The 11,886-nt window shown below is 39.3% G+C and overlaps 1 protein-coding gene across 1 annotated transcript; it reads right to left on the reverse strand.

The window, feature by feature from the left end:
* Window positions 1-5,545: 5,545 nt before the first annotated feature.
* stard7 (StAR related lipid transfer domain containing 7) lies at window positions 5,546-10,419 on the reverse strand. Its single transcript, XM_026297947.2, has 8 exons — window positions 9,499-10,419; window positions 8,981-9,144; window positions 8,786-8,835; window positions 8,373-8,483; window positions 8,082-8,164; window positions 7,887-7,986; window positions 7,722-7,806; window positions 5,546-7,584 (listed from the first exon to the last, which is right to left on the reverse strand). Exons 1-8 carry the CDS (start codon window positions 9,951-9,953, stop codon window positions 7,406-7,408), a joined length of 1,227 nt encoding a protein of 408 aa, XP_026153732.1. The 5' UTR covers window positions 9,954-10,419; the 3' UTR covers window positions 5,546-7,405.
* Window positions 10,420-11,886: the final 1,467 nt, after the last annotated feature.

Raw genomic sequence — 11,886 nt, forward strand, 5'->3', positions numbered from 1 at the left:
TTTGGTCTATACATTTAAATATTAGCATATATTTGATAAGTATATCTAGGCATACTTAATTTTTCAATTTAAATCTATATGATTTTAGGTGCTACATGTGTTCTGCGAATAAAGCGTCGTGGAAGTCTTGTATCATTGAATATCAGGGTCCATCACTGTTGCATGGTCTCCCTTGGACTGCAGGACTAAGCAGGAGTGTTACAACCACTTCAGTCTGGCTCCAAGAAAAAAAAGTCTCATTTGAAAGCTAAGTGATTTATGTGACATTGATGATGATGGCTGTTATTCAGGCTGGTGGCCCACCCCCTCTCTCTGGTAGGGACGGCCACTCAGGTTAATCAGTTCATTCACTCAAGACGCAGTCTGGGGACATCATACAGCAGCTGTTCACAACTAACAAGACTCCGCACAAAAAAACATTTCATCAGAGCCAGAAGCACTTTTGGTGCAAGTGCATACAAGAGTAAGTGTAGACATTAGTAGGATATTGTCAGACTGGAAATTTGACGCATAAAGACCGCATTCTATGAAACTAAACAGTTACATGCAATTTATTATATGGTTTTGTAGCATATTTAATACTTGCTGATGTAGTCACCTTTTTAGTTTAGTAGTCTAGATATAATATGGAATATATAATGTAAAATGCGTCAGCAGTGGTAGGCATCCTAACATACTGATCATATATCTTTGGATCCCCTAATTAAGTAAGTCCACTGTGTGGTAGAATATATACGAAACAATTTGTCAAAATGCTATTAATATCATCCATTAATTATTGCTTACCCTGCATCTGATTCAGAACAATGTTCAACATAGATTTAGGTATGCAACAGGATCCAGATTAATAGATATATTAAAGTCAAGAGAGATAACATGCTCACACTTCAAACATTAGCGTAGTTCAATAATACACTATCAAGTGTGTTTAATGTTATATACTAGTGTTCTTACTAAAAGAGTAGCTGTTTTTTAGGAAAAGCTTTACTTATTGAGGGTAATGTCTGTCTGTTCAGCAGCAGCAGCGGGACCAATCCTCCTCAGACACTGCCTCTTCCCCACCCCCTTTTACCCTGTAAATTATAGCAGCACTTTAGCTAATGAAAGAGTTGAACACTGGGCACTAATAAAAGCCATTAAGTGAATAAAGCACTTCCCCCTCTAACAAAATTAAAGAGTCTACCCATTTTGAGAGGGAGGACTGTATTAATATTTATGAAATGCGGAACCAGCAGCCCCCCCAAACACCCCAAACCACATCCAATCCCAGCCTGACCATGTCCTCCTTACCAGTGCACCTATCCCAAGAGAACATCACCAACCCCTCCTAGCTTGAAGGAGGGGCAGAAGATGGGGACTTGAAGGGTGCTGAGGACGCAGTCAGGACAGTCTGTGTCCAGTAGAGCAAGCTGGAAGACCCCAAGATGCAACTCAGAGAACCCAGCCGCCTTCTTCATCCCTCAACCGCCTGCGCCTAACGTCGACTTTGAGACCAATGGACGGAAAGGTGGGTTTCTTGGGAAGACAAGATCTGTAGAAGAGACTTTCCAAAGATATCAGCTAAAGGTTGTTAGTAAAATACAGAGTAAATTATACCAAGACTCACATTTGCAGTGTTGTATTTAAAATCTTTTGGACTGGTCACTGTGACCTGTAATCTGAAGACTGTTTGATCCATTTTTGTGCACTAAATCAAATTTCTTTAATGATAAATAACAGAACATTTAAACATTCTTTGGTCAAATGTAGTATTAGATTCTGATATTTGTACTCAAGTTTGCAACTCTTGAAAGATCCTGATTGTGGTCATCTATGTCTGAAGGAAAACAAAACACCAAAATCAAGGTAAGAAACCATCCTCATGTATCACAATCATCCATGTCCAAAAAAAATCAGTCCAACCATCGCACCATCATCCTCTTCAAACATCCTCACGGCTGTGAAAAATGGGTCTGTTTCATCATCACCACCCACCATTCTCACCCAAAGTACTCCCATTTCTGTGCCATTTGGTTACTTGAAATACAGGGTTTCTCCATGGTGCATTAATATGCATTAAGGTGTAATTTCATCACACAAAGTGGCTCAGTCGTCCGAGGTCTAAGTTGATTATCGCACCATGCCTTCTCATTAGTGAGACATCCCTGGGGATCTGAAAGAGACACAAGAAAAGGTAACAAGATTGTCAAACCTTTAGGAGCAACAGTTCTCTTAGCTTGATGGTCTCATGACTCTTGACATTGAACTCAGTGACCATTAATGCAGTTCGGACTAAAATGTCAGGAGTGGTTCTGCCTTTACTCTGAGGAGACAGTAAAAGTCCTCAGATGGACTGTAGCGATGCAGTTCAATGGTGTCACTGGCCACTGAGACTTTGTTTTTAGTCAATTACAAGTACAGTTTCAGAGAGTGGACGCTTTAAGATGCTGCAGCTCTTAACAAGATCACTGGCGAATTACCCAAACTCTGTTTCCATTGATCAGTTGAACACCCAGTAGGCTGATGGAGAACTTATTTGATTAAGAGACTGTTCTTCAGGCCTGCTATATATCTTTTCTTGAAAATGTTGAATATTTGCACCGAAGAAGAACATTTTTAGAATTTTTTTTTTTTTGTCATGGCGGTAGTCGGGTGGGGAAGGACAGGAGGGTGGGGTTTGACGCAGTTTGTGCGCAGAAAGGGTGTAGCCCCTTTTTTCCGCAGTGAGCGTGACCTATGACTAAGCTTTTTTTTTTTATTCTGCAGATGTTTTTTTAGCTACATTTGTGTTATATTTCTTTTTTTAATCATTGTGTCAAACTATGGCGCCATTCCCTCACACCTTCTGAATTTTTTTGTCCTCGGTCTGCAGATGCCGCCGAACCTTGGGACTGTGCTACAACTGCAAGAACCCAGAAAATAATCTGATGGGTTTTTTTTTTTCAGGAGTTTTGCTACTTAACAATACTCAAGGAATGACTTCGTTTTCTCCAATCAAAGCAAAAAGATACATTTTGTTTTGCTTTTTCCCTCCCCTTGTGTTACATTCATATATTTGACAATGTCGGTTGGACGCCTTACACTGAGCTGGAGCCTGTGTTAGGTGTTGGGTTTCTTTGTCTTTGCCCAGGACCCCATTGTGCTTGATCTAACCATGCACTGTGTCTTCTGTTCATGGTTGTGCCAAGCACCTTGGAGGCTTGTGAGCACTACCTGCCTTCTGTTGTGACTCCCCAAACAATTTAAAATTTCTCTTGCATACAAATGCATGTACTTGTACATTATTTGTTTACTTCATAAATAAACTCTAAAACAGAGCAGTAAACTTACCTATTTGGAGATATTTAAGACTGTACAGCAAGTAGGAAACAACTATAGCCCTAAAGATACAAAAAAAACTAACTACATGAAAATTCACATTTTTATATGATGTATGGTTAATCACTTCCATGCTCTAATTTTTCCTATTCACTTTCATGTTGTTTAACCTAATGCTGTACTCTAAGATATAAGAATATGAACAATAAATATCCTCTAAACATCCTGTGTGTCCCATGCAGCAGTTATTTTTTCATCTTGAATAAACTGATATAAAAAATGAGTGTGTGTGTGTTTGGGCTTTGAAAGATTTACAGCACTGATACAGATAAAACGGTCATTTCCAACAAGCTGGATGGTTCCAATATGGCAGATCTGAGGAAACGATCAATTACACTAAGTGTTCAGTGGCTTTTAACTATGGCTAATAATTTCACTCGGTTAAGGTCATATATTAAAACATTACGCACTCTTTTAAGACTGGACACATGACAGATCTGTAAATCAATGAGACGCACAATGCCTAAGACATAGAAGGTTATGTGTTCTAGACACAGTTTATGTTCTTGAAATGATAATAAAATTATATTAGTTTTGTTTCTATACTCAGCTACTTTTGTGCCTGTTGTGCCCTTTAAGTCAAAACCACAATCTGTGCATTTAACCAATACGTTTTATATTATTAAAAAGCCTCTTTTTATTACTCTAACTTTAATTAATTCAATGTTTACTCAAGATGCTGCAGTCATCAGTTGATAATGCACACTATACAATATTGTTGTACAATTTGATCTACTGTCATAAAAACCCTCGCACTGACCAAGAGCTTTGCTTTGTTATACTGTACTGAATCAGTGCACTCTGTCCTCAAGAAATATATTTTCATTACAGCGAGTCAGGACACACAGCACTAGGACCCTCAAACTGATGCATCCAATTCAGCCGTTATTCACTTTATAATTTATATCTCTCCTACGCTGACATGTCAACATGTCTTTCAGAAAAAAAACAAAAATAAATCATAAACTAAAAATCAAGATGACTACAGCAAAACAGGTTTAGAGTCATAGCCAATAAGGGATACAGTCACACAAGCACAGAAACACCTTGCAAGAAACAATATTCATTAACACCAGAACCACAGAGGGATCATTTTTATCATTTTCTCAAATGCCTGTAACTTAAAATAAAAGCCAAACATATCTCAGTGCATGACTTTTCCTAAAATGGTGTTATTAACTATCTAGAGAATTATGGTTGGGGTGGGGTTAAAAGAAAAAAAGAACATGAGTATTTATATCTAGAACCACAAGGGGTAATTTTTATACCTCACAGAAACTGCTGTTTAATTCTGTGCTCAACTTTCACCCCTGGTTGCCTAGCAATATGTATTAGCGCCAGCTACATATGCCAGATTATCTAACTAACAGATTGCTAACAGTCGCTGTAGTAACATACTAGACATGGCAGCAGTGCACGCATGGGTGCTCTAACTATAACCCCCTTACCCTAACACCATCTCTAAACCTAACCCCTAATCCTAACCCCTGGACCATAACTATAATCCCCCTACCCTAACCATAACCCTAACCCCTAACCTTGCAGCACATCGGGAGAAAGTTCTTTAAGGGAACCATAGGGGTACAAAGGTTAATCTTGGTAGGTTTTTTTTTTTTTTTTTTTTTTTTTTTTATAAAGTATTTCAATTTTTTTTTTAAGTTTGACTTCTTTTTAAAAATTTTACAAATAAAGTCAGAATTTATAAAACAGCCTTAGTCATATTTGGTACTTCCATAATATCTGAAGATTATCATCCACCTGTGGGTCTCGTTCAATTTGCTACAACAAAAATGTGTTCCAGAAATAAATATTTTAACCTGAGATTTAAAACCACTAATATTGCTGCAGCTTACATATATTTGAAAAAACTCACCTTCCTATTTATGTAAGATGAATCAAGTGTGATGGGTCATTGCCACGTGGAGAAGCTTTTCGACATTGTCCTACTGAAACAACAACAGGTATTAAATCTTAGGGACAGCATTGTGATCTCTACTACTGAAGTTTAATTGGTGTATGTAGAATAGTTTTTGTCAGCAGAGTTGGTTATGCTTACCAGTTTAGCAGACATGTAGTCTGTTGATCTCATTCAAGGCATGCAGGGTTTACCGATCATCCCATTAGAGTGGACTGTGGTGGTTGACTACTAATCACTTTTTTCTCTACCAAGACGAGGTGAAACCAAGAGGGCTCTTCAGTCAAGAGCTGAAGTTTATTTGTTCACATACTTCCATTTCAAAAATTCTTGAAATTAAATTGTTACAAGTGCAGAGCTCAAATCCACAGCATAAATCTTCTGTCCTCAACCTAAATTACATGTGGTAATTAATCACAACTGTTATGCTGCCTACAGGAAAAAAAAAAAAACAGGTGTCTACAAAAGATACTGTATAAAAATGTCACATTCTCAAGCTGAACATTAGCAAACATTGCATAATGTTTAACTGGGGTCATTAGGATTTCTGGAGCCTCACACCTGTGACAACACAAGAGACAAAAAGCATTTTCTCCCTCACATCTTACACTGCCATTTTTAACACTAAATAGCAGGAAATACTTGACTACAAAATAAAATTACAAACATTTTTGACAAAAAGGGGATACATTAACACTATGACAAGGTGGCACCCACTGATATTTTGAAACCACAGTGTAGTCAGCCTGATTTAATACCTATGACAAATATAACACTACATTTCAGATGAGATGTGTTTAAAATGATTTCAAGATATGCATACCAAATTGTCAGGCTGTAAACAAAGTACTTTATTAGGCTTGTTTTATTTCACACCATGCGGTGCTTATAACATCCCCCTGCAAAAATGACAAAAGTAAAAAGGATGAATTGTATGGAGTTTCAGTAGGACCCACATTCATAACAAAACCCATACAATTATAATAGATCATCTACAGTTAAAAAAGAAGAAAACCATAATTCCAATAGTGAAAACTAAACTGACAGCTGTTAACACCACGGCAACAAATTCACTTCTGAGCTGAAATGGGACAACCCAAACATATGTACTGTGATGTGGCTAAAGCACCCTCTGTTACTCTCAAAAGGGCACTGGTTTATTAAACTGCATCTCCAACAGGGTTGCCTTACTAGAAACACATTAGTACCATTGTATCTGAGGGTTTACGCGGTTGTTTTAAGACACTATGCCCCTAATGCTAAAGGACTGGTTTATATTCAGAAGGCTGTTTTTATAAATGCTGGCAGTTAATCACACAGACATGGTGAGACAGTGTGAAACTGTGCTGACAGCAAACCATTGCCATGCCACAAATACTAGGCATTTTTGTTTCAGGATCAGCATCCCTTTCATTGTTTTAAATTCATACCATCCAGTCACGCTGCAAGCAAACAGGAAGCTAACTGCTTTAAATCCATGAAATGAAGACACATGTTAGAAAGTGTTCCGAGAAGAGACAAACTTCAGTCAGTGCATATCAGTAGGGCTATAGCATTATGTTTCAGTGATAATGTCAACCAGAACTCTGTCATGGTTCCCATTATGTCCAATACTGCACAACCATTACTATAACAACTCACACTTAAAGAGTGATGTTATGAGATTTCAACAAACTTTAAATTCAAGCTTTGTTAAACAACGGAAAACAGGCCATAGAACATTAAAAAGAAACAAAGAGCGCTTTGGCAAAAACATCTGTGTGATTAGAAATTTTGTCTCAATCTTATCAATGACTGCAGGATGTACATCATTACCACAGGATGTAAAAAATTATGCCATGCGGCATTGGCAGAAACTGCACCCAGGCCAGCAGTTTCAACAGTTTGTCACAGCATGTTAACATTTTCTCCAGATGACAGTAATACTTTCCCCAGTACAGTTCATTGTTCTTCTGTTATCAGATCTACAACCAATATAATAATGTCTATGAATGGACTTCCAGTATATTGTGGTTGCAACTTACATTTGCAGTTCTTTCAGGGCACCCAAAACGTTGGGTATGGAGGGTTTGACTTGGATTCTAGTGCAACTAAAAACATACCAACATAACCTCTGATTATAAAATATCCATCTCAAGCATAGATCTGTCCAGGACCACCTGTGTGTGGGTTTTCTCCACTGAGGCGCTCCTGGCTTGGCTGCCGGTTGGTGTCGCTGGATTTAATGACACCTGCGTAGTCGTGTATTCCAACTTCCAAGTTCTTGGCCCTCAAGGCAGCAGCATGCAGTTTCTCCAGAAAATCAGGCATACCTACAGGTTACAAAGGAAGAACATCCTTATTATCTATATTATACTGGATGGGTTTGGGACTTCTGAGACATATGATTATGAAAATATGTCTGTATATTATGTTAGGTGAAGCCCTAACCAGTATAAAAAGAACTCACCACTTGACACCATCCAGCTCACACAGTAACGAGGAAAGACAGTCTGAGGGTCGTCACTGTAGGTCAGCAGGTAATCAAATCCGTTCTTTGAGGAAAAACACAAAATCAGACAGCAGATTCAAAACACAATGGTTGTTGGATTCAATACGTGTATTCACAACTAACCTCATCAAAGGACTTGTGAGGGCGAATGACCATCTTTGACTGGTATGAATGGACTCTCACAAATTCCTGAGTCTCTGGGACTCTGGGATGCTGCACAGCTCTATAAAAACATGACAGAATTACACATGTGCAGGAGTAAGTTAATTTAGTAATTTATCAATAACTCCAGAAGCTCATTATTTTGAAAAGTCATGCCTGGAAATTAGGATCATCAGGTTGTTGTCGACATCAACGTTATAGCGCCGCACATACACATAGTCCCTTGAGTACATGGGATACTGTGAGAGGAGATTAAACAAGATTAAATGACAGCTGACAATCTCAAATGCAAACTGATGAATATAACCTGACATGTTATTGCTCTTGACCAAATGTCCATGCAAATATACTTCATATTTTGTTTGTACAACGAAAGACAAAGTAAAATGGCCCTGTAAATACACTACAAAGAGCAAACAGGTGTCACAACAATCAACAAAAACTCACAGGAAAACGTGTAGCCCAGTGCACAACCTCAGAGCCGGTGCTGACCTCTCGGTCCACCACTTCAAGCTTGATAACCAGAGAATCCCACTTCTTCCTGTACTCTGTATCCAACTGAGGGAAAGGGTAAGTTGCTTAAAATAGCACTTGTTACTGTTGCTGTCATGCAGCAGAAAGATACAGGTTAGTAGTGAAAACATAAAACAAACTGCCATACACATACAACAAACACAATCCATGAATAAAATAATCACATGTATAAAACTGCAACCAAACTTCCTTTATTACTTGGATATACATTTGGAATTGTAACTCCATTTCCCAATATTTATAATTTGAGACTACAGGAATCAGGAGATCGCTGCACTCCTTAATTGTCTCAGAATGACAGAATGATTCATTTGAAAAGACTGTACCTGAACATTGAAGAACTGTCTTGGTGTGACATCGCTGTAGGAGCCCAGTACTGCAGGGAAAACATAAATAAGGCATGCTGACTTTTCAGATGATGTTATCACAACCAAAGAAAAAACTTAAAACACAAAAGAAGGTAAGTCCAGTGTGTGTTATCAGAGGCCTGAGCACACGTGTAAGTATTTGAGTTAGCTGACCTCTGTACTCATAGAGGTGACTGTTGGGAATAGGCCGCTTCCACACTCTGAAGTCCTTCTTCTCCACCACAACCTCCCAACCAGGATCGTGATGTCTGGCCTCAGTCCCTGAATGTGAGCTTAGACGTTTTACAAACTCCAGACCCTGCAGCTCAAGCCCACACCTTCAAAGGCACAAAGAAAATCACTCACAGTTATTTGGCATGCTGCTTAGCTGACATTCGAGATCACTGTGAAATCACACATGCACTGCAACACTGCATATGTAGATGTGTGACACATTTACAGTAAAAACAACTATATGAAGTTGCAGAACAACTTCAGCATCGCTTTGTATAGATTGCAGTTAGTGTTTTGATGGTGTGCTGCTGTATAACATGATACTGCATAATCTACTGTTCAATAGGGTGAATGAATCTATATTCTCCACTACTTTATTCAGTGGTTTCCTATAATGTGTCACGCTGTTGTATGATCACACATACATTCATATGTGCGTTTGAAGAAATATTGCCAACCTGCGAATTTCCTCATCTTGGATCTTCTCATTCTCCCACATGAAGACACCCGCCAGGGCCGCGAACAGTTTCCCACTGGGAACGTGCTTGCTCTGAAGTCTGCGCCACAGGTTCCCAACCAACGTCCACCTGGTGCGCTCGGAGTACAGGTTGGAGTAAAGTTCGCCAATCTGGCAAGCACGTCGGAGCCTCTGCCCTGTCACAAAGCTGCAGTGGTCTGCAAATATGGACAGTAAACCCTTCCTCTTTGGTCCAGATCCCGCGGCCTCACTGGCACCGACACATGCCCTTTGGAGCCAGGACAACAGCAGACCCATGCTCCTGCCGACCCAAGGGACCCTCTCCAGCTTAGCACTGCGCTCCTCTACAGTCCGCCTGAAACACCTGCTGCTCTGAAACCTCACTGTATGCGCACTGATCTCGCAGATCGGACGACGGGGCACAGAGTGAAACATGACAGCTATGACCGCGACACAACTTCCCAAAGACAAACGCCACACAACCAAGTGCAGCAGCTAGCTAACGTGCTTAGCAGCCAAAGCTAATGCTGTGTGAAGATGCACCGTGCATTACCTCTATATGGATGGCAATAAGAACTACTGACTAGCAAAAGTCATGTTTTAAATTCAGACTGTAAGTTAACGTTAATTAAAAAGCTGTCCGTGAACACGCGTCATGTCACGTTAGCATTAGCTAGCTAACGTAACGTGAATCTATTAACCGCCGGCTACTGCAACACGAACTACACTCCAGCACCGCCGCACATACTTGTGAGGCGATTAACTATGTGAACTATGTAATCTCTCTTAACTCGGACACGCTTGTCTACCTGTGTTGCTTTACTGAAAACAGCCTCACGTTGCTCAAACTCTTGCGTTTGACCTCTTCCTACTGCCCCTCACACCCTCACGGAAATCCCGCCTTAGACATTCTGAGGCCGACGTTCATTGGACGTTTTGTTGTTCTAGGGCAGCTTTGATTGGTTGTAGCGGGTGCCTGTCTGAAGTCTGACTGCTTCGGTACCAGCATGTGCGTTTGTCCAGCAAGTAGAAAAATTCTCTTTCCTGCAAAGGACTTGTTTCCAGCTTTTTTCGATAGGACGAGATTGGATCCGGAGTCCCAGTTGCTCAGGTCTCCTATTATAGTTTAGGAGGGTTTTTATAAAAATAATAATAATAAAAAAATACAGGATCAGTGTCAACTGAAAGCTGGGGAGAGGAAGTGAAAGTCGCCCACCAGCGGTGCAATTTAAAATAAACACTGTGTCACTGTGTGTAATTTGAGGATCTAAGCAACATCAGTTACACATTTGTGTTTTTTTTAAAAAACCCATAACCCTGTTGCTATAAACTCTTAAAACAAAAACGTATTTGTATGTATTATTTGTGGTTATTATTTGACATTCATTTGAAGGAACAGTGATTAATTGTGTTACTTAATAGTCTAACACTTCGTCAGGGTGACAGCTAGTGCATATATTTACTAAAAATCTCTGAAGTTTATAGGAAAAGAGTAGGTTTGACATGATCTGCAGTGAAAAAGATTGATGCCTGTATAAGCAGAGAAAAAAAAATTACAGGAATATACGCTAGATGGCGGCATCTAACCATGCAGAAAACAATAAATATTACTGTAGAACAACCTAGAAGCCTGTGGACAGTCTAAGTTCTTTGTCCACAGTTAAAAATATATAGCCTTAAGATTAGTTTAAAACAAAAATGCACAGGAGAGATACGCTAGTGTATGTTCAGTATACTACATTAAAATACTTCTTTGTAATCATTGGGCTTTTAGGGAATCAGTGGAAACAAAATCCTATTATAAATGTATTATGTTTCCTTTTTTCCAACCTGCCATACAATTACCATTCATTCATTTATAGTGTGCAGCCAAACATGTCAAATCCCTTTATCATCATCCAAGCCAGATGTAACAAAACAACACTTGTCTCATAGTATCATCACATTGATTAAGATGGTGTAACTGAAATACATAATTTACCCATCCAGGCCCTGAATTAGTTGCATCCATTGGACTGTGTGTGTGTGTGTGTGTGTGTGTGTGAGTGGGTGAGTGTGAGAGAGAGAGAGCGTGAGTGAGTGAATGAGTGAGTGTGTGCATATTTTAGCATCATATGACTAAGAGACAAGATGTTTTTAAAGAACCTCGTACAAACACAGCACTGCTCGGACTGCTCTAGGGTGTTAGAATAACAATATTTGAATTGAACACACAGTTAAAGATGAAGCAGCATAACCGGTGATTTCGAGTAGCCTACTTTTGAATTAGGTCTTTACTGCTGTATAATCTATTCAGGCCTCTTGGTGTGGAAGGTAGTCTATTAAACCATCAGTAAAGATGGATTTCTAGTCCTTTTTTTTTGGCATT

Source organism: Mastacembelus armatus, chromosome 12, assembly GCF_900324485.2.
Source record: "Mastacembelus armatus chromosome 12, fMasArm1.2, whole genome shotgun sequence".
In the NCBI taxonomy this organism is placed as follows: domain Eukaryota; kingdom Metazoa; phylum Chordata; class Actinopteri; order Synbranchiformes; family Mastacembelidae; genus Mastacembelus; species Mastacembelus armatus.